The sequence below is a fragment of the Ilyonectria robusta genome, assembly GCF_021365365.1.
Source record: "Ilyonectria robusta strain PMI_751 chromosome Unknown BGZ61scaffold_1, whole genome shotgun sequence".
NCBI classification, from domain to species: Eukaryota; Fungi; Ascomycota; class Sordariomycetes; order Hypocreales; family Nectriaceae; genus Ilyonectria; species Ilyonectria robusta.
Genome location: NW_025764435.1, coordinates 2872107 through 2892033, shown reverse-complemented (window position 1 = coordinate 2892033; position 19927 = coordinate 2872107). Strand labels below are relative to the sequence as shown.

Genomic DNA, 19927 nt, shown 5'->3' with positions numbered 1-19927 from the left:
CCGGAGGATAAAATGATATCTAACCCCTGTTGGCCCCTTGTAGCGCTGTTGATGGTCGGAGAATGGAGCACATTGCTACCTTTCGGCTTCGAGCAGTGAATTAGCTTACCCATTGACTGTCTGCAAACGAACTTCAGGAAATAATTAAGTAGTTATCAGGCCCGTCCAAGTCTTTCTGGCCAGGACCCGTATTGCTAGCAGCCCTCGTACTTCACAAATCCCTTCACTTGCCAAATGGAGACGAGCAGGCAGCAGAGCAGCATTGACCATGCGACGATGCCAGATACCCAGCCTGTCTGAGCCTTTCAGCCGTCCAAGAGTCACAATTTACGACAGAGGGTCGACGCCGAGTCACTCCGTAGGCCTTTGATCGTTGGTGACTCAATGACGAGGGTTCCAGTTTTCCGATCTAGGATGAGTGGGGCATTGCGCAAGAAATTCCCCAGCGCTGTGCCTTCTGCGCTTGATGGCGGGGTCGAAGGAAAAAGTGCAGTTGCTTTATTAAACACTTTTGACGTTACCTGACTATTCCAGGACTGATTCCTCCATCCCACTTCACGCCCAGACGACCAGACGACCAGACGACAAAGCGATCCCAGCCAGCTGAATTGTCTTATTTGCATTTCTTCTTGTCCTTCATTTGCTTCTTTTTGCAAATCGCAATACACCCCGCCCACCATGTCGCGCATCAACCAACCCTCCAACCAGATCCGGCTCACCAACGTGTCGCTCGTCCGCCTCAAGAAGGGCAAGAAGCGCTTTGAACTGGCCTGCTACAAGAACAAGCTCCTCGAGTGGCGCTCCGGTATCGAGACGGACCTCGACAACGTCCTGCAGATCCCCAACGTCTTCCTCAACGTCTCCAAGGGCCAGACCGCACCCCGCGAGGACCTCGACAAGGCCTTCGGCAAGGGCAAAGCCGTCAACGACATTATCCTCGAGATCCTACGTAAAGGCGAGATGCAAGTCGGAGAAAAGGAACGCGCGGCCCAACTCGAACGTGTTCACAACGAGGTCGTCAGCATTGTCGCCAGTAAACTCGTCGACCCACGCACCAAACGAGTATATACCTCCGGCATGATTGAGAAGGCACTCGACATGCTGAGCTCCCAGGCGCACGCTACCACCGACAAGAGCGCTGCCGGCAGCGGGACTGGGACGCCGGCGACTGGTGACGATGGCGAGGCCAAGCCCCGAGTCAAGGACCACAACTGGACTGGTGTGGTTACGACTAAGAACGCAAAGAGCCAGGCCCTCGACGCCATGAAGGCCCTGATCGCCCACCAGCCCATCCCGGTTGCGAGGGCGCGCATGAGGTTGCGAATTGCTTGCACTACCAATGTCCTCAAGCAGTCTGTCAAGGGAGGTGCTAAGGGAGCAAACAGGGATGACGAGGGCGAGCAAAAGGCCCCCGGAACAGTCAAGGATATGATTCTGGGATTCGTTGAGCAGGTCGAGAGCCAGGACGTGGTAGGCTCTGAATGGGAAGTAGTAGGATTCGTCGAGCCGGGAGCTTTGAAAGCCCTGTCCGACTTTGTTGGCAACGAGACAAAGGGTCAAGGACGAGTCGAGGTTCTAGACATGGCCGTCACTCATGAAGATTAAGATGATGAAAACAAGATACCCTCATGCCTTAAACCCCTTTTGCGTCCACAATGCGCACCCGAGTCTACCATCGCTGTGTACCGATCATATCATGAGTTCACGCAATATTTTAAGAACCCCTTCCGTCATCCAATGGAACATTTGTTGTTGAATGCTTTTGATTCGTGACTCTGACCTAGAGTACAGCCCTAGCTGCGTATGCCGCAAAGCAATCCTCTCGAAATGCTCAGAAAAGATGGAGAAACCAGCCGTCACGCCTGTCCACCCAATACCAACACCATTGTTATATTTAACCACCCTTCTTCTTGGAGACACCGACGGTTCGGCCACGGCGACCGGTGGTCTTGGTGTGCTGACCACGGACACGGAGGCCCCAGTAGTGTCGGAGACCACGGTGAGCGCGGATCTTCTTGAGGCGCTCGAGATCATCACGGAGCTTGGAGTCAACACCGTTGGCCAGAATGTGAGAGTCCTTGCCGTCAACGATATCACGCTGTCGGTTCAGGAACCAGCTGGGGATCTTGTACTGGGTGGGGTTCTGGATGATGGTGACGATTCGCTCGAGCTCTTCGGAGGTGAGCTCACCGGCGCTGCAGATGCTTGTCAGTATATTTCGTCCTCGCCTGTGGTGCTCTCGGGTCCCATACCGCTTGTTCAGATCGACATCGGCCTTCTTGCAAACCAAGTTGGAGTATCGGCGACCGACACCCTTGATCTTGGTCAAGGCGTACATGACCTTCTGCTTTCCGTCGACATTGGTGTTCAGAAGACGGAGAATCTGCCCACTGTTAGAATCATGTTGGAATTCCTCGTTGTGGCCGATCCAGGTCTCGCGAAGCCGGGACCGCGCAGGCCAGCGCGGCGGTGGTGGCGACGACGTCGAAGATGCATCAGCGGAGGGGATCACTTACGAACTGGAAGTTCGACTTCTCTCCCGTTACGAGCGACATGATGGGCAACTTCGATAGGTCGTTGCCTTGTGCTCGTTAGGATTCGATGGTTCGGGGTTGAAGGTAAGAAGGCGGAGATTTCGTCGCCCTCGCTTAAGGTGGTGAATTTTCGAGCCTGTGGGGTCGCGAGTAGGGCAAGAATGGTGCGCACTAATTCGCGGCAGGACACGTGATAAACTTGGTGACCTAGGACAGTGTTTGGGGTCTGTACAGACTGTGTCGCTTGCACTGTGCTTCTCCACCTCGAGACACCAACCAAGAAGGGCCTTTCTAAGATGTGAGTTTACGAGATCTGAGAGTGCTCAGCTGCCTTATGATGAATTGCCGTCTGGATAATTCGCAATCATTTCCGTTAAATTTCCAAATTATGTGACGATTTGAGTTTGAAGTACCTAGTCGAGTTAGGATTGCGCGTACCGTGCAAGAGACCGATTTCACACTCATCTCACACATTAAGTCCTGAGGCGCTTGAAACACAGTGTGGAGTACTGGCCCCTGTCTAAGAGCTCGCCTAGCCGCCTCAAATTTTCACTGAAATCCCTAACTCTCTCTCCTTGTACCCTACAAACCCGATTCGAATCCATGTGAGCAGCTACGCGCCGCCTCCGCTCAACTCTCCATCTAGAGTCCTGTATCATAATCGCGGATTACTGCTACGGTAGGTCTTTGCTCAAATGTGACGCGCCCGAGGCGCAATTGCCACGTCGTCTTATGCCATTGCTCGATCAGCCCAGTCGCAACGACTGATCTTGAGCCGGATGCCCGTACTTTGTGCAGGCACGAGACAAGATGAACACACCGTTTTTTGAGTACGGGGTCTTTAGAGTGAATTCACCGAATGAAGACTTTCCGTAATTTATCTGTTGTTACATTTCGTACACACTCTTTTCAGTGTTCAGCACCATGTGCTCGCATGGTTCGAGTGATGCCTCCGCTAAGTAGATTCCTCAATGACTATACCATTAGCAAACCATTATTGCCCAGCCAGTGAATTGTGATGCCTGTCCAGCTCGTATGTGATACAACTACCATATGACAAAACTTGGTTCCGTGTCGATTCTTGTGCGCCTGAATACCAATCACTCCTCAACCGACATGTTGTCTTCCTACATGGCGTCAGTTCTGAACACGTAAGACTTATTGTCTCACGTCTTACCTCCTTCGGTTGCTTTAGCAGAGTCGACAGAAGCTCCGCCAGATTGGCCCTGTCCATCTCAACCGTAAGATTCGCGTTCTTGGTCTGAGCATGTTGGACCGACACTTCCTGCAGACCCCGGAGACCCAAGAGTTCATCTAACCCCAGGACATCTGTTATTCGGATATTCCGGTAAATAAGCGGAAAGTATGATTTCATCAGGTCCGTTCTTTCGCTCAGGTGCGCCAGGGTTGACTTGGAGATGCTGAGTGCCAGGCCCTCCAGTTTGGTACACTCAGACAGCTTCTTGAAGGCGGTTGCAGATTCTGGGCCGCACCAATGGACCTTGATCTGGCGGACATTACGGAGTAGCTGCCCGTTGTGCTGGAGGTGGTTCAGCATCTCACAGCAGCATCGAAAACGGACGCTCTTCTTGCGGAAGAAGATGCGGAAGAACTCGCGGTTGAGTGCCGGTCCGAGAAGTGATGGTAGTGCCTTCATCTGTGGTGTCTGAAGAAAAAAGTCTCGCTCGATCTTCGGACAGTTGCATGTGATTCTCTTGGTTGCAGGTTTGATTCCCTTTGCTCGGAAGACATTGTCGATCATGAGGTCCATGATTGTATCTCGAATCTCCATAGGTAGTCTCATGAATGGGAAGCCTTGGCTTGGGACTGGTCGGTCTGAGGTTATGTTGTTAGCCTGTATGCGCGGCTCCGACATAGTCAGGCACTCACCTGCAATCTCAAGAATCTCCGTGCACATCTCGATGATGTCGACGCATGTCTTGAGTTCTTCGGGCTCCCTCTTGATCATGTCGGCGCACTTCGAAATGGTATCGGCAATCGCAGATCGTCGCTTTGGGCTAAGGCGAACGAGGCGACCCAGCTCGGTGGCATCAATGCTCCCTGTGTAGAACTTGTCGAGCGCCTGAAGCAGGGTCTGGATGTTCCTCGACAAGCCATATCTTGCGGGTACTGACTTCATCTTGAGCATGTACCATGACTTTGACGACATTGTGTCTGGTGGTTAGAGCCTGGGTGACGAAGGTCGTAACGGTGGCTGTTGTTTCTTGCAGGTCCGCGGGCCTTGGATTGAGGTCAAGAGAGAAGGTGGTATTCGGAGGACCTCAGGCACTCGTTCAAGGCGAAAGGCTTGAATCAACGAGCGCCGGGTTCCGCTGAATCAGAGCGTCGGGGGCACTGTTCGTGGCAGGAGCGCTGTGGTTGTTGCGCCTTCCGCGTGACGTACTAAATCTCGGTTGCTGCCAATAAAGGCCAAGGCAGTCAAGGAGCAGAGCCATGATTGATCCAATGTCGACCAATTTTTCTTTAGGGGAGACTTGGTTGGCTGCCCGCTAAGTCCAGTTGCGAAGTTGATAGCGATAGGTGGTCTAGCAGAAAAGAAATCACTACTCACCAGTCCAGGGATGTCGCGCATAACTCAGCATCTGGGACTGCATCACTTGTGCCTGGGTCCAACGCAGCAAGTGTAAGAAGAGCTAAGAATACCTATGCAAAACGCCAGACGGTCTAGACCAGCATCGAGCTAGTCATGGTGGCTTCACGGGCACGGAAAGTTATTTTGTCACAGGAATTCGGAAACGAAAATCGAAGATGAAACCCCATTGTCTAGGATGTATCAATTGAACGCCGCCTTCTGGTGTCTATGCCCAGCCCATGGCCCCATGTTTAATATATGTTATGCCCTGTCTCCAAATCGCTAAAGCCCAAAAATACATGTTACTCGTGTTGCGTTGTATCAATCAAAATTAGTATGTCCCCGTATTGCCTTGATCCATGAATGTTCCATAGGCCCTGCGATGGAACCGACCGATGCGCTCTGCTTTGAAGGTCGTCTGGTGTATGGTTCTGTCTAAAATGGTCGTAATTGAGGTGAGGGTACACGCCAAGATCCCCTCACCCATGCGTCTCTGCGTCGCTGGGCGACGTCCCGCGTTTTGGCGATGAGTGCTCCGGCAGTTGCCGAGATGACACTGATCGGGAGGCGAGTGTGGCTTCTGATCGGCGGAAGAGGTGTTGCGCTGTAGGTACCGTACCAAGGCGCGCGCGAGTGGGTGTGTGAGTGGTTGGTGATTAGCGTATTGTGGCGAGTGTTGGTGGTGAGTGTGTTTGGTGGTAGCAGTCTAGACTCTCAACTGGATCCCGCTTTTGGAACTGGCGTCGAGAATCGGTGTGTCCGCTTGATTTGCGATCACCTTGCCCGTAATGGAATGGTTACGGCAGCTAAGAGTCCTGAGATGACGATGAGCCATCGCTATCGCCGCTGGGGTCGTAGTCGGCGAGGCTGGGTGTTCGGGTGCAGCAGGGGCTGATGCCGATGAAGCTGTCGCTTTCAACCTGATCCGGCTTGGATGCACCGAAGGTCCAGGTGAATTGCGATAGCATCTCTTGATGACGCAGGTTCTGCTCCGTAAGGGGCTTCTCGCTCGGGTGGACGATGCGCTTCTTCGGCTTGCTCTTGGCCTTGCGTTCCTGGGCGGCTTCCTGGGTCTGCTTGTTGTTGGAACCCCAGGTCCATGTTCGTGTACGCGTCAGACGCGATCCAGATGACTTGGACGAGACGGAAGTTTTGCTGGATGAGGAAGCGATGGTGGTTGAGTCTGCTTGGGAGGAGGCGTCGGATTCATCGGATCGGCGCAAGACCCGGCGGAAGGATTCTCGAATGGCCATGGCTGCGAGTTGAGGTAGGTAGATTGTTGGGTTGGCGGAGGTGGATGCAGACGAAGGTAGAAGTGCAGTCGATGAGTGGTGACTGTGGTTGAATAACGGTGGTTGAGTAACGATGATGATCAAGATGGGGGATCAATCAACGGGGGGGACGTTTAATAGATGAATTCAAGATCAAGGACTCAGGGCTGAGGATTGAGGAGCAGATGCCGCAACCTTATACTACGCTTACTACCTAGGTACGTGTCAAGGAAATAAGGAAATAAGGAAACCGAGAAAACCCCTCAGAACAAAGACCGTTTCGTCCAGGACCAGCCAGGGAAGAGCAAGTACCCGGGGGGGTCCATAGTGGCAACAGAGCAGCCACATTTCGTGAGAAGGTCGCCGTGGCCATGTGGTGTGGATGGCTGCGTGGGAGGAGCGGGCGGAGGATTCGGGCTGTTCACGGCGGCTTACGGGCAAGGACCCGCTCGATGAAGTCAGCCATGACCCTGATGTGCAAGGGCCCCGGACGGACGCGATAAACCGACTGGAGAATCCCTGTCGACGACCGGGGCTTCCTATGGCTTGCGGAGGCTTTGCGTCGTGGTCTGGGACAGCCTGGGGCGGCCTGGGGCGGCTTGGAACAGCCTGGGACAGCCTGGGACAGCCTAGGTGCGCCACGCCACCACCAGCGCCCAAGGCTCAAAAGGGGCAGGCGAAGCGTGGTGGTTTTTTTTTAGCCGGCCTCTGGTGCCTTTGGTGCCTTGGCTGGGAGCCGAGGCGCATCCTGCATGCGTCAGGGCGTCAAGACGACAGGGTTGGTGCGTGGTTGGCCCCCTCTGGTCAGTCAACGGCGATTGCGGATCTCCGGAGTACATACGGACTTCGCTATTCGGGCCACTGACGGATATGCACCACGTCTAGTCTGCCCTGTCCTGTCCGGGCTGTTCCCGACGGCTTTTGGAGCTGATTAGAGCAGACCCGATGCAAGACGACGACAACGTTATCAAGGCAGCGTTGGCCGGCTGCCAGCTCTCGGGACCGTTGTTCCAGGGGCTAAAATGGCGGCGGCCGCGACCTTCCACCGTGCTACGCAGTACGTGGTACACCACAAGGCCGAGCCGTCTGCCTGCCCCCGAGAGGGCGCCGCCTCGGACAAATGAAAGGGCCAGTGTGACACGAGACAGGAAGGAGAAGAAGAAAAATTCTGTTCCTGTTTCCGAACGCAGCCTCCAAGATTGATCAGCGGCTAGCTGGCTTCTCGCCGCCTTCCAGGGTCACAGCGGCTCTTCGCGGAGGGTGTCCGCAAATTTTCAGCGTCCTCCGTAGGGGCTGCCGTTGGGTCCTTCGCTACCACCCACCCTCCCATGCTCTCGGGGCCGGCGAACCAGTCCAGCCGTGGAGGCCCAGATTTTCCCCTCAATCCACTGCTGCAATTGCTGTTGTGGACTCGGGGTTCTGGTGGAGAGACGGGGTCACGACGACACTAGGCGGAGACGGTCCTGGGGTCCGCACTGTCACTTGCTCGCAGGTAAGGCCGAGTTTGTCCCGCTGCCGTGATTCTGCAACGATGAGATCCGCGCCGTTTGCAGAACTAACTCGGAGCGAGAAACTGGAAAGGAAGCATCTCGAGACATTCAAATTCAATCCCGGTCCGACAATACGCAAACTACAACGTAAGTACATATGCAACTGTCAAACCTTGACTGCATATCGTACCCGCTAGCGTCGATCAGCCAAGTCTTCACCAGTGCACCACTGCCCCAAAACCTCGCCCCCCCTCCTCCCACCCTTGCCGTGCGGTGTGAAGTCCGTAGGAACGTGGTACAGCCCCGGGCTTCCTTCCACAGGATGTCATCCCCTAATTAATAATAATTATGCCCACTGTAGCGCCTATCGTGCAATGCACTCGCCTCCAAACGCCCCGGCACTGCCGACGCCCAGCCCCCCTAGCGCAGTCAAGCCCCAGACCACAGCCGCCGATTCCCAGTTTAGTCCATCGCCTGGGGGCACATCGCTTTCATCAGTGGCAGCCACTTCACTCGGCGATGGTTCGTAGGCGCTCCCGCTCGGATCTTCGTGCTTGATCTTTCGCGATCTGCCCCGACGCCTCAGGGGAGCCCCTTCTCCGTCTGCCGAGGGTGCTCCGACGCCGCCAGCCATCGATGCCTTGGCTTGTCCACGTGTCACCCTATTTGGCTCCGGATTTGTTTCTTCCTTGATTCGCTCTTGGCCTTGATAGGCAGGTATTGTTGATGCCAGAATGGCTGACACATCGGTCGCCCGAGTTGCTACCCAGAAGCCGATGCTGACGCTCGAGAGAATTACATCCCAACCGGCGGCCCCGACGACAGGATGATCAGCTATAGCTCCAAGGACCCTCCCGAACGCGGATGTCGTCCGCTCCCAAGCGGATCGTTGCTCTACATCAAAAGGTAGATGAACGCTGTGGCGGTGGTAGTAAGCGTCGGGGGCGTTGTAAGCCAATCCAACCACCGACGCCCGGGCATGCAGCCCGAAGCTGGCCAGAGAAATGGCCCGGAACAGGTGCTCATAAGTGCCGTACGCACCGTGAGGATCCTCATACGTCTTTCCCCAGCTTGTGGGCAAGATGTGATATACAGCTAGAGGAGCAAGGCTGAGAGACCGAGTCGCAATGGCCGAATATCTGAAGAGATCTGTGTTGACCTGAAACGGCATCGACAGTATGGCCACGAAGTTTAGGGCCAGGATGGTAGAAAACACTAGCACATGTGGTGTCCAGCCGGCAGGTTTCGGAGGAAATAGTTTGTTCCTCATACGAACGTATCTGTGGGTCATCAGTGCCAGTTCGACGATGATAGCAGTCGGGCATCATACCGTGAGAGAGGCAAGGAACCATTGACTTCAACCGGGAGTGGTGACGGTGTGAGCAACATTGCCACGAAAAATACGTTCTGGGCAAAGGCGAGGGATACCAACTGCCCGAGCAACTGGTAGCACCAGAGGAGTGGGATGTTCCGACGCCGTCCTTCGATGGCGAGAAGCATGCTCCATGATACCAAGCCCAAGTCAAGCTGTTGTCCCCACCAGAATCTCCGAGCTTTCTCTGCGATGATCTCAAAGGCATCCAGATAAATAGGTGTATCACTTAACCATTGCAGAATATGAACACGGGTCGCATTTTCTCCGAAGGGGAAAATACCTTTGTCCCCATAGAACCTGTGCCCAATAAGATGGGTGGTCAGTTTATTGCTTTCCATGGGGGTTGGTTGACATACCGAGCGGGTAACTCAACACCAGAATCGCTAGCCCAGACCTTGTAAGACAAGACAGCATACGATGCGGAACCATAAACTGCCCGTATCAAGCTGAACAATGCCAGGCCGGCAAAGATGGGCAACAGCGTCTTTCTCCGAGAAATCCGCCCTCGAGTATCTTGGGACGGGCCGAGGCCACGATAGGCCCAGTGGAGACTCCGGCCGGCCTGGACCATCAGGTAGCCCGCCACCAAGAGGTGGCTAGCCACGGCGACAACGAGGCCATACCTAGACAAGCAGTGTTAAGCCCCGGGAGGAGAGTCAAGGATGCAAATATTCGCGCACCTGGTCTCTGGTTCAAGTTGGACAGGCGCCATGATGATAATCTGCGATGCTTCGTCGCTGCCGCTGTTGAAGTCGTTTGTGTGGACGATCGAATCGATGACGGAAGACGAGCCAGTGAGGGGCACCGCCGTGGGGTGCAAGTTAACGCTTGCCCAGCGCCACAGCGTGGCTGGAAACATCGGGATTAATCGGTCTTCTACGGACTGCAAACGTTCAGGTTCGGTGTTCAGTAACCACAGAAGGCATCTGAGTTGGATTTTGATGGGGAAGCGATGCCTGGCCTGCTTGCATCATCCCTGGGTCCCAAATCCTGCTACGCGCACCCTGGTCGGCGCCACGTGAATAGTTGGCACCCATGACGATATCGATATCGATATCGACGCATGGGCTTTGGAGATAAGTCACTTCAGCAACAGAGTGGTATCTATTTGCGTGTTATTTCGAGCTGAAAGCTTGGAAATTGAGAGCGACTTTGGTGTATCTACGGATGTGTAACAGTCGTCGTCTTTTTTGGTCTGGCGTCTAACCTCTCTACTGTGATTTATGAGTGTGGGTTATCCTGGTGAGTTCGTGATTACTGTCTTGTGATGTATGTTTATTATTGTGCAGCTGCTGCCTGACAGCAAAGTACCGCCATTTTGACAAGCATTATCCCCTTAGCCACCACCTTCAAGACACCCTAGCCCTGTTATAATTTTTAATATGGGATCATTCGCTGGGCGAGTAGTTCAGTTTGAGATGCCCATCATCAACACCAATGTAGGGTAGGCATTGCGTCATAGGCCCCCAGTCATGATCTGCAGCATTGCAGCTGGGGGATATCCATGGTCAGGAACAAGCAGGAAATTGAGATCGAGTCTAGGATTGTGGTCATCCTTGTTTCCCATTGCTGATGAAGTTTCAGCCTGGATCTTGGCTCGCTCTGTGTTTCTTCTCGCCAGCCTACGTAGCTGACGATCAGAGAAGTTCTGTCCCCGCACCCCATGACCGCTGTGACGGGACAATGACACCGAAAGCCAGCTCGGCAGATTGAGCGCTGGAGCACTTGGAGCACTCATCATCGAGCACACCATCTGGTCATTTCTGAGGAACGAGAACGTGCCGCTGATTTGCCAACCCAACGCGGCCCAGCCCCTGTGAGGCCCCCGGCACGACCCAAACCAGGCACCGTGCTGATCCCACACGGCACCGTTCGGTTGGCTGCAGTTGACACAGCCTTGGCCATCATGACCTTCATGACCACCAACGAAAGGGCTCAGCTTGCACCTGGTCTGCGTCTCGTGACGGCCTCCCAGCGGGACCACCTGATGGCATCGATCTGACTTGCTTTGCATCCATATTTGGCATACTCGCGCTCCCTTGCGCTCTTGCTCACCGACCTGAAGTCCTCGTTCTCATATTATATCCCGGCGCTGGTGCTACACCCCACGTTTGGAGCTTCCATCTGTCGCCGTTGGGCCGGCTCCATTTCTTCCGAAACCCGCGACGTCACGGCAACTTCACCCCATCACCCCCAAGCCCCGAGCTCCGCCATCCGTTCAATGACTGCGGCTACCGCGGCCTGAATACCTCGTCCTAGAATGACGTCGTCCTCCGAACCCGCTGCCGGCGCTCGTGAAGCTGGCCAAGCGTCGCCTTCGACGCGCCACCATGGCGCAAGCATTCCCTCTAACCGCTCCCTCGACCAACCGGCCGAGAGCTCCAACGAACGATCCCCTCTCCTCAGCAGCGCCAGCGACGAGCAAAATGGCCTCGCGGATGAAAACACATGGCTCGGCGATGGGGATGACAACCAAAACACCAAGAGCGTTTGGTACCTCATCTTGCTGACCATCAGCATTGGCGGCCTGCAGATCGCCTGGTCTGTCGAATTGTCCAATGGCTCGCCATATCTGCTGTCGCTTGGCCTGAGCAAGTCCCTAATGGCCCTGGTATGGATCGCAGGGCCTCTGACGGGCACTTTGGTTCAGCCATATGTCGGCATGCTGAGTGACAATTGCCGTCTGCCCTGGGGTAAGCGGAAGCCCTTCATGGCAGGCGGTGCCATCGCCACCATCATATCTCTCTTATTTCTGGCCTGGACAAAGGAAATCGTCGCCAGCTTCTTTGGAATATTTGGTGCCAACCCCGAGTCCGACAGCGTCAAGACAATTACTATCGTCGTTGCCGTTATCGGCATTTACGTGCTGGACTTTGCAATCAACACTGTCCAGGCGGCCATCCGCGCTTTCATCGTTGACTGTGCGCCAGCTCATCAGCAAGAGGCTGCGAATGCGATGGCTAGCCGGATCACTGGTTTTGGTAATATCGTGGGATACATTGCTGGATATACCGACCTCCCGAAGTATCTATGGTTCCTTGGGAGGACTCAGTTCCAGGTCCTCTGCGCCATCGCCAGCGTCGCCCTTGCTGCGACAATTTTCGTGAGCACCACCCTCATCCACGAGCGGGACCCTCGATTAGACGGGCCTGCTCAAAAGGATAGGCCGAACGTCATATCCTTCTTCTTCACCATATTTACGTCCATCAAGCGCTTGCCTCCCCAGATCAAGCGTGTGTGTGAGGTCCAGTTCTTTGCATGGATTGGTTTCTTTCCTCTACTCTTCTACACATCATCGTACATTGGAGAAATCTACGTCGAACCCTACCTCCAGGAGAATCCCCATATGACACCGGCTGAGCTCGATAAACTTTATGAGCAGGCAACGCGCATCGGCACCTTTGCTTTGCTCGTGAACTCGATTGTGAGCCTACTCACTAATGTCTTCCTTCCCTTTTTTATTGCACCAACCTATGATGTGCAACCTAGCACAACTGTAGGACTGGGAGAGTCGGATACTGCCAGGGAGTATGACGATGATGATGATAGGCATTCATGGTTGGATCGCCTGAGGATCCCCGGTTTCACGCTCAAGCGCGCATGGTTTGCGTCGCTAGTTCTCTTTGCCGGAGCCATGGCTTGTACCGTCCTTGTGCGAACTGTGGAGGCAGCGACGGCTTTGATCGGCCTCGTCGGTATCACATGGGCCATGACTCTCTGGGCGCCGTGGGCCATCATCAGCGCGGAGATTAGCAAACGTGATGCCCTAGTTCGGGCGCAGAAGCTTCGGAGACTGAATCTTGAATCAAGTGCCGATGGCGCTTCTTCGTCGGCCGCGGCAGATGAGAATGGAGAGTCCAGTGAAAGCTCAGAAGAAGATGAGGAGATTGACCAGGCTGGAGTAATCCTCGGGATTCACAACATGGCTATCGCAGCCCCCCAAATCATTGCGACTGTGGGTTCCAGCATCATCTTCAAGATTTGGCAGAAACCTCGTGGTACGCCCGGCGACCACAGCATTGCGATAGTGCTCGCTCTTGGCGGTGGTTGTGTCTTGTTGTCCTCCTTCTTCGTCGCAAAGATCAAAGACGACGCATCAATGCCAGCCGATGCCATGATTGAAGCAGAACAGGGCCAGGCAAGTCGGGATGTCACATCCCGGCCTGGGTCTTCATGGAGTCGGAAGTCTAGCTATGAACGGCTGTCAAGGGCAAGCCAAGGGCAGGCAACATTGACGAGGAACAAGAGCTTCAGTGGTGCAGAGATGCATTGATTTTGCATAATAATTGGCGCTCGGTTGATGAATATGGTATTTTTATTTTTGCATATGGTTTTGAGGAGCAACTAGGGCATTTGGCCGGAGGGCCACAGCCACTCGCTGTTACGCACATGGGATTTGGGTCACTTGCATCACTGGAATACACTTTGGATAAGACTTAGAGATCCAAGATATGTCGGTCTCAATGAGTTCGACAACTCCAATGTCATAAGCATGGGGGATATAACACTGTTGCTTTTGTATTGATTATGTTCCCGCTTCTGGCCTTTCTTGCTGAACAGACACAAGAATACACACATTCGGAATTGAAGTCACTGTTATGCTTGATCTGCTGAGGGACATAAAGGAACTATTAATGATTTTGTTGAAACTGCTTGGCATGGATCATGGTACTTTCTCGGACAGTAATAACAGGGTTGTATGCATCATCAAACTGAGGATGGAATCAATAATAGAGGTTATAGACTCGAACCACACCCGCTCTAGTCCGTCCTTCCGTTCCTCATGGCCAAATATTGTTATCAAACCACCCAGACCCAACTCCACACCCATCAAACTGCCTTCAAAAGCCCCAATGCATCTTCAGAATGTTGGCACCGCGGTCCCACAAGGTCCCAGTGATGTCCTCGTCTCACCAGGAAGCGGTCCCAGGCTGATGTCGAATGTGGTGAATGGGGCAAAGTAGAAACACCATGACGTGTCACCGTCACAGTACTTGTAGTCACAGTCGATGGAGTGGGTGCGAGCTGTGATGCTTGACGAGCTGGTGGTCGCTCGTGACGGTGGTGTGGTGATGGTGTGTTTGTCATGGGGAAGAGCCATGGCACTGGCGGAGGCTACGAAGATGGTGAAGAAGCGGAACGAGAGCATTGTAGTGAGCTGGCAGGCTGCTGCTATTGTTGCATAACTGGGAGGAGGCAAAGATGATGGAGAAATCGAAGCCCGATGGTGTATTGAGGCGGATTAAGACTTATATCCGTGTTAATCATCCCGCCTATGAATGTGATTCGAAGAGTGAAATGACGTACCTGGAAGCGTAATGAATGATGTTGGTGATTCAATGCCGTTGAAGACCAGTGTGGGAAGGCTGGGCTGAATGATTTTTTATACTATTCCGAAGTAGAAGTACCGTAACACAGCCGGTATTGGTAGATCACGCTCCCCTTTTTAGCCTGGATCCCGTGCTTGATAGAAGAAACGCAAACATTGGACAAGGAGCACAACTAAGCGAATTGCTTGCAGGCTGACCGTATGTTGGAGAGGCTCACCGGCGTCAGCGGGCGAGCAACGTCAGTGGTGTCACCATGCCGATACGGAAATCAATCATGTTTCACCACTGCCTATTTCCGGAGACGGCAACTTATCTCTTCCTTGAAATCTGTTGAATGAGGTTGTGGGAGATAAAATTGATATGAGAGGGGAATTTATTCAGTTATTAGCCCTACGTGTCTAAACGTCTATCCAGTACTCGTCTATAGAAGCAACCATATGCGAGAAGATACATATTTAGTTCTCCAGCGCCTTGTTCCCGGCTTTGATCCACAGAGTCACGGCAAGCGCAATGCCCGTGACCCAGGACACGCTGCGCACTCCAGCCAACTTGCGGTTCTTCTGCAGCCAGATGTAGGTGACGTTGTAGATGATGCGGGTGACAATGTACCCCAGCGTCAACATGTTGAGGGTCCGCACATCAACGCCCGTGACGTTGGCGGCTACGACGGCGGTAGCATATAAGCCCAGTGTCTCAAAGCCGTTGGCCGACGCGGCCTTGGCCCGGAGCATGCATTGTTGCTTCTGTTACGGTGAGGCGGCTGTTAGCGAGATAAGTGGCGGAGGAGGGAAGACAATAACTGACCACCTTGTCCAGTGTCTCAGACTTGGCAAGGCGCTCTTGGTGGTTACGAGGGTTGGCATTGTCGTAGTGCACCCGTGACGAGAGAACCGAGTAGGCGTGTGGTAACGCGGCACTGAAGAAGGCAGCGGGAACCTAGCGTTGTGGTTGAGTAGAAGCTCGATGAAGGACCTCGGATCAATGCAACTTGGAACATACCGAGAAATACGAGTAGTTTCGGGAGAGATCGAGGCCAAACAGGGAGTCCATTGTAGATGGTGGGAGTGTTGTAGATATAATTGCGAGGTTCTTTTGAAGGAGTCAGATCAAGTTGGAGTTGGAGGCTTGAGGAGTGAGGAGTGAAGCTGAGCGCATGCCTGGATATTTATATAAAACTATTCAGCCCCAACAACTTCTCACACGTGTACTAGGTATACATTACTGCCAATCAGACAATTGCACCGATCACTTTCTCCAGGGGTGGCATGTTAGATTGGCATAACGCCTCGATCCTAACGGAGGCCTGTCGAGCGTTGTTGGGCCCCACAACCCCAGGCTGACGGCGTTATTATATAAATTGCCGATTTTGGAAGCACGGCGACGCTCATTCTTCTAGCTGGGAGAGAGACCATGACTGACAACCTAGAGGTTTCTGACTTGTTGGGACTTTCCGAAAGTTGCATTTTCTGGAGGGTCTCAAAGGGGATCGCCTGGGCTAATTTGCACTGCCAAGCTAGTGGAGGCAGCCACAACATCCAAGATCTAACCAACCCATTGCCATTGAGTCCAGCGGAAATGCAGAGGCGCCTGTAAAAAGGAATTCATGGCCCTGTAATTAACTGGCAAAAGCACCGTGTGCTGCGGGAAGACAGATGTCACGAAAGCGGCCCACCAGGGCAAAAAGAGAGGTCTCGGAGGGAGTCGAACCCTCGCTGGCGGAATCAGAATCCGCAGTCATAACCGTTAGACCACGAAACCATGGAATTGGATGATGCCCTGACCAGAATCCTCGTCTCAAGAAGCCTTGATTTTTGCTGGTGGTGCTTGTGCGCACTAGATAGACTGTGGAGTGGAGACACGACAGCCTCCAGCCGAAGTGGGTATAGGGCAGAGGTACGGGTCCGGCCGTGTAAGTGGACTAACACCACAAGTTCACGACTACTTCATTATCACAACTACAATCATCACTTTCACTACGACTGAGTCGGGACATTCATTGCAGCTGCTTGTGGAGACTTGAGAGTGAAAATTCTCTTCGTATTTGATGGCTTCGCTCCAGATGGTGCAGACCTCGAGATGGCTGCCCACGGCCACGAAGCTTGATCTATATGTACAACGAATGTGAAGACTTTGACGTATGTCCTGCTTTAAACTGTCCAAAATGTTGAAAATCATCATCAACCACTTAAACGCCTTGGGTGTCCCTGGTCGAATCCATTTCCGACCGCCGCATCCAGATCCGGGTATCTCTGAAAGACACCATCCCTTTCCCCGCCTTTGTTTTTCCACCATCTCCAAAGATATCATTTTCGTAAATGCTGTGAGAGTGGGCACCTTAACCCAGGTAGGGCATGGGCTTGTGGAGAGTCGCCCGCTTGACGGTGTAGTTGGAAGCGGTCTGGTCGAAGGTCTTGATGGAGTTGATGAGCCAGTAGGCCTCGGTGAACGCAGCCGGGTTGGCGGCGACGTAGTCGTTGCAGGTGGAGGAGAGAGCAGAGCACTCGGCGTTGCTGTTCCAGACATCGGTAGAGCCGGCCCAGTCTCCGCAGAAGGTGGTGTCGAAGATGAGGTTGTTGTCCATGAAGTGGGTGTCGATGTCGCAGCCAGAGCCGCCGGCGAAACGGGCGGCGGGCAGGCCCCAGGTGGAAGGGTCGGGGGTGTCGCTCTTGACGTTGTTGGGGATCTGGCCGCGGGCAAAGAACCAGACGGAGATGTGGTCCGAGGTCCACTCCATGGCGTAGACGCCGCCGCCGTTGTCGTTGAAGCCGTCGCCGTAGTTCTGGTTGTCGGCGGTGTTCTGGCCGCAGCCGGTGCCGGCGTCGCCCGCGTTGCAGTTGGACTCCTTGAGGGTGGTGCTGTCGCAGGTGCCCTCGTTGGTGATGGAGCAGCCGGGGCCGGTGTGGAGGGTGATGGTGTCCTGGGTCTGGGTGTTGACGCCCTCGATGATATCAATCTCTCCAGAGGCGGGCCAGTTGGGTCCGAAGAACCACATGGCGGGCCAGACTCCGCAGATGCTGCCGGGCATGTGGGCAATGTCGGCAATGAAGAGACCGTGGGTGAAGGACGCCTGAGAGGTCACGCGGACCGACTTGCGGCCGTTGGTAGGGTTGACGGTGGTGGTGTCGACGCCCATGTAGATGGCGCCGTCGTGGTAGCCGGCGAGACCTTCGCCGTTAGCGGTCTCGGCGTTGACGTACTCGACGAAGCCATTGGTCGGGTCCTCTTCGTTGAAGAAGTCGAACGAGGTGAAGAAGTTGGTGGCATCGTAGGTGGTGTTGAGGGTGTAGGTGGCGGCCTGGGCGGCTCCGGCGAGAAGGGCCGTGAGGCCGAGAGTGACAGTTGAGGTGTGCATAGTTGCTGATTTTGAGTGTGGAGTTGTCGCTTTGAGCGCTGGAAAGAACAGACAGAAAAGGATTGTGGATCGTAGCAAGACGAGTGAAGCCAGTCACTAGGGTTTGCGAACGAAGGATACTTGAAGTAATTATCAAGTAGAGCAGGTATCAGGTCTTCTGGGTCGTTATTTTCGTCAATGAGGGGATGTGGCGGTATGTGTATAAGCACCACGAGGCGTCGCCTTGAAAAGGAATGCAAAAAACAACAATGGAGTTGTTCAAGGGCTGGGGACGGGGGGCTTGACTAGCAAGGCTGAATGAATGAATGAATGGCCGTGTTGAGGAATGCTCAGTGTGTATTGGGGATTTGGGCCAATGGACGGGGGTCTCTAGTCAATAGAGATTGTGTGAGCAACGAAACAATGACGGCGTGCCAGCTGCCGGAAGGATTGAACGGCGAGGTGACGGATCGGGTGAGGGAGAGGTGAAGAGAGGGTGAAGGACGGATGCGGTACCAGACGCTGAGGAGGGAGAGGGAGAGGAGGCAGCCTCACGGGGGAATGTGGCCCAACTATATACGGGTTCAGAGACAGTCGGTCTTTGGCTGACGACTGGCTCAGACGCCTCAAACGACGGGGGATGGCGTTGGGTGAAAGCAGCAGCCCCTGGCATATCCGCAAGCCTCGTGTACATGGTACGTACGTAGTAGTTAGTATACAGTAGAGGCAGCTCAGCTCAGCTCAGCTTGGCCAACCCAGCCAAACCCATCGCATATCGCGCCGGCACATGGCACGCTAGGTGGTATACGGGAATGTCTCTGTCTGCGTCTGTGTCTCGCAGCAGCCGGCCCCCCGAAAAGACCCCAAATAAACCAACCTCGCGAGTCAAGAGGCGGCGCCGAAAAAGGTCGTCCCTGCTCCCTCGTAGCGGGCAAGTGCGTTTCTATGCATGGTTTCTTTGTCGGTTTGGTTTCCCACGCCCCTCCCTCCCCCCCCTGAGCCTCTTCTCTTGCCTCTCTCGTCTGCAAGCCTGCAAGCCTGCAAGCCACCAAACACGACGCCAGTCCGCATAAGGTGCCCGTTCCTGGATTACAGGTTCTAGTGCCGGACAGATCTGGGCGAATCACGAGGCAGAAGCGGCCCTTGTCCTGCGAGGCGGGCAGCCGTTGTTTAGGGTTTTTTTGCTCGCAGGGGGAGTTTGTTGCAACTATCTGCGTACGTACTCCGTACAGTAGGTAGTAGTAGGTAGTATTCCCTGCTTAGACCTCCTTCGTACTGGTACTGGTCCAGACCTAGCGAGGGTTGGGATGAGATGGATCGATGGTAGCTAAGGAACACGAGACGCTCACCTTCACAGCCTAGGTACCTACCCACCCACCCAGGTACATACAGTACAGCCGCCCGTGTCGGACCGTCCAGGGGCAAAGATCGTGGCAGGGGGTGGTCGCTCCAGGGCCGGCTCCACTGTTGTACTCACTGGACTGTTCCGAGTTTGGTAGAGGTAGCGCCGCCGCATACTTACCTACGCTATGGCCAATCGCCGCAGCGAGGTTGGATCCATGCCAGGCGCGGGCTGCGGCGGTCGCCCCCACTGGGCCTGTCACTGGCGCCTGGAAGCTGCCTGGGGGCCACTCCGCTGGGGGCACTCGCTGGGGGCCACCACCCAGCCGAGAACCGTCAGTCACTGTAACCCTGGGACGGTCCACTGGAAAACGTGCCAGACACCCAAAGAGACGTGCAAGGAAACGCCCCCGCCACACTGAAGCTTGGCGCTGGGACCGGTGGATCGTGATCGTGGACAGAACGCGCAGTCCCAACGGCTCGGGGCTCCATCCCGCTGCGAGTCCACGACATCTTCCGCAAGGGACGCGCGGGCCGGGGCCTCGAATCAAGGGAGTCGGAGGAGGGAAACAACTCAGAGAGAGAAAAGAAGAAAAAGAAACAACTCGGGATATTACGAATCCTCCCCCTCCGCACAGCCCAAGACGCCAACGTACAGCACC

The 19927-nt window shown here is 54.4% G+C and overlaps 8 protein-coding genes and 1 non-coding gene across 9 annotated transcripts; 2 read left to right on the top strand and 7 right to left on the bottom strand.

Moving 5' to 3' along the window:
* Positions 1-515: 515 nt before the first annotated feature.
* Positions 516-1623, top strand: BGZ61DRAFT_438773 (putative ribosome maturation protein SDO1). Its single transcript, XM_046244285.1, has one exon. It carries the CDS (start codon positions 679-681, stop codon positions 1603-1605), a length of 927 nt encoding a protein of 308 aa, XP_046112457.1. The 5' UTR covers positions 516-678; the 3' UTR covers positions 1606-1623.
* Positions 1624-2639, bottom strand: BGZ61DRAFT_438771 (40S ribosomal protein S18). The gene is made up of 3 exons (XM_046244284.1): positions 2517-2639; positions 2253-2383; positions 1624-2195 (listed from the first exon to the last, which is right to left on the bottom strand). The coding sequence occupies exons 1-3, from the start codon at positions 2553-2555 to the stop codon at positions 1895-1897; spliced, it is 471 nt and encodes a 156-aa protein (XP_046112456.1). The 5' UTR covers positions 2556-2639; the 3' UTR covers positions 1624-1894.
* Positions 2640-3541: 902 nt separating this feature from the next.
* On the bottom strand, positions 3542-5169 carry BGZ61DRAFT_438769 (uncharacterized protein). The gene is made up of 3 exons (XM_046244283.1): positions 4425-5169; positions 3712-4370; positions 3542-3661 (listed from the first exon to the last, which is right to left on the bottom strand). The coding sequence occupies exons 1-3, from the start codon at positions 4702-4704 to the stop codon at positions 3635-3637; spliced, it is 966 nt and encodes a 321-aa protein (XP_046112455.1). The 5' UTR covers positions 4705-5169; the 3' UTR covers positions 3542-3634.
* Positions 5170-5933: 764 nt separating this feature from the next.
* On the bottom strand, positions 5934-6380 carry BGZ61DRAFT_471082 (uncharacterized protein; the record flags this gene model as incomplete). Its single annotated transcript, XM_046248166.1, has 1 exon — positions 5934-6380. The coding sequence occupies one exon, from the start codon at positions 6378-6380 to the stop codon at positions 5934-5936; it is 447 nt and encodes a 148-aa protein (XP_046112454.1).
* A 1768-nt stretch (positions 6381-8148) lies between these two features.
* On the bottom strand, positions 8149-10364 carry BGZ61DRAFT_20148 (uncharacterized protein). Its single transcript, XM_046237922.1, has 4 exons — positions 9944-10364; positions 9620-9886; positions 9219-9560; positions 8149-9168 (listed from the first exon to the last, which is right to left on the bottom strand). Exons 1-4 carry the CDS (start codon positions 10120-10122, stop codon positions 8253-8255), a joined length of 1704 nt encoding a protein of 567 aa, XP_046112453.1. The 5' UTR covers positions 10123-10364; the 3' UTR covers positions 8149-8252.
* Positions 10365-10527: 163 nt separating this feature from the next.
* Positions 10528-14032, top strand: BGZ61DRAFT_582767 (major facilitator superfamily domain-containing protein). The gene is made up of 2 exons (XM_046256297.1): positions 10528-10707; positions 11523-14032. The coding sequence occupies exons 1-2, from the start codon at positions 10646-10648 to the stop codon at positions 13534-13536; spliced, it is 2076 nt and encodes a 691-aa protein (XP_046112452.1). The 5' UTR covers positions 10528-10645; the 3' UTR covers positions 13537-14032.
* A 916-nt stretch (positions 14033-14948) lies between these two features.
* On the bottom strand, positions 14949-15760 carry BGZ61DRAFT_20128 (uncharacterized protein). Its single transcript, XM_046237920.1, has 3 exons — positions 15593-15760; positions 15398-15529; positions 14949-15336 (listed from the first exon to the last, which is right to left on the bottom strand). Exons 1-3 carry the CDS (start codon positions 15641-15643, stop codon positions 15049-15051), a joined length of 471 nt encoding a protein of 156 aa, XP_046112451.1. The 5' UTR covers positions 15644-15760; the 3' UTR covers positions 14949-15048.
* A 519-nt stretch (positions 15761-16279) lies between these two features.
* BGZ61DRAFT_t12 lies at positions 16280-16351 on the bottom strand. The gene has a single exon. It is a non-coding gene; the product is annotated as a tRNA-Gln (tRNA).
* A 577-nt stretch (positions 16352-16928) lies between these two features.
* BGZ61DRAFT_525754 (concanavalin A-like lectin/glucanase domain-containing protein) lies at positions 16929-17945 on the bottom strand (the record flags this gene model as incomplete). Its single annotated transcript, XM_046252822.1, has 1 exon — positions 16929-17945. One exon carries the CDS (start codon positions 17943-17945, stop codon positions 16929-16931), a length of 1017 nt encoding a protein of 338 aa, XP_046112450.1.
* Between the last annotated feature and the right edge of the window lie 1982 nt (positions 17946-19927).

Excerpts from the sequence above, each read along its gene's own strand:
- BGZ61DRAFT_438771 (XM_046244284.1), bottom strand. The coding sequence starts at position 2,555 with ATGTCGCTCGTAACGGGAGAGAAGTCGAACTTCCAGTTC. Across the intron at positions 2,384-2,516 it reads AGAAGTCGAACTTCCAGTTC|ATTCTCCGTCTTCTGAACAC; the intron begins GTAAGTGATCCC and ends AACAGTGGGCAG. Across the intron at positions 2,196-2,252 it reads GATGTCGATCTGAACAAGCG|CGCCGGTGAGCTCACCTCCG; the intron begins GTATGGGACCCG and ends AAGCATCTGCAG.
- BGZ61DRAFT_438769 (XM_046244283.1), bottom strand. The coding sequence starts at position 4,704 with ATGTCGTCAAAGTCATGGTACATGCTCAAGATGAAGTCAGTACCCGCA. Across the intron at positions 4,371-4,424 it reads GGAGATTCTTGAGATTGCAG|ACCGACCAGTCCCAAGCCAA; the intron begins GTGAGTGCCTGA and ends ACATAACCTCAG. Across the intron at positions 3,662-3,711 it reads TGCTAAAGCAACCGAAGGAG|GAAGACAACATGTCGGTTGA; the intron begins GTAAGACGTGAG and ends GACGCCATGTAG.
- BGZ61DRAFT_438773 (XM_046244285.1), top strand. The coding sequence starts at position 679 with ATGTCGCGCATCAACCAACCCTCCAACCAGATCCGGCTCACCAACGTG.
- BGZ61DRAFT_20148 (XM_046237922.1), bottom strand. The coding sequence starts at position 10,122 with ATGTTTCCAGCCACGCTGTGGCGCTGGGCAAGCGTTAACTTGCACCCC. Across the intron at positions 9,561-9,619 it reads GGTGTTGAGTTACCCGCTCG|GTTCTATGGGGACAAAGGTA; the intron begins GTATGTCAACCA and ends TATTGGGCACAG. Across the intron at positions 9,169-9,218 it reads GGTTCCTTGCCTCTCTCACG|ATACGTTCGTATGAGGAACA; the intron begins GTATGATGCCCG and ends GATGACCCACAG.
- BGZ61DRAFT_20128 (XM_046237920.1), bottom strand. The coding sequence starts at position 15,643 with ATGGACTCCCTGTTTGGCCTCGATCTCTCCCGAAACTACTCGTATTTC. Across the intron at positions 15,530-15,592 it reads GAAACTACTCGTATTTCTCG|GTTCCCGCTGCCTTCTTCAG; the intron begins GTATGTTCCAAG and ends CCACAACGCTAG. Across the intron at positions 15,337-15,397 it reads CTGAGACACTGGACAAGGTG|AAGCAACAATGCATGCTCCG; the intron begins GTCAGTTATTGT and ends TCACCGTAACAG.
- BGZ61DRAFT_582767 (XM_046256297.1), top strand. The coding sequence starts at position 10,646 with ATGGGATCATTCGCTGGGCGAGTAGTTCAGTTTGAGATGCCCATCATC. Across the intron at positions 10,708-11,522 it reads ATCATCAACACCAATGTAGG|AATGACGTCGTCCTCCGAAC; the intron begins GTAGGCATTGCG and ends ACCTCGTCCTAG.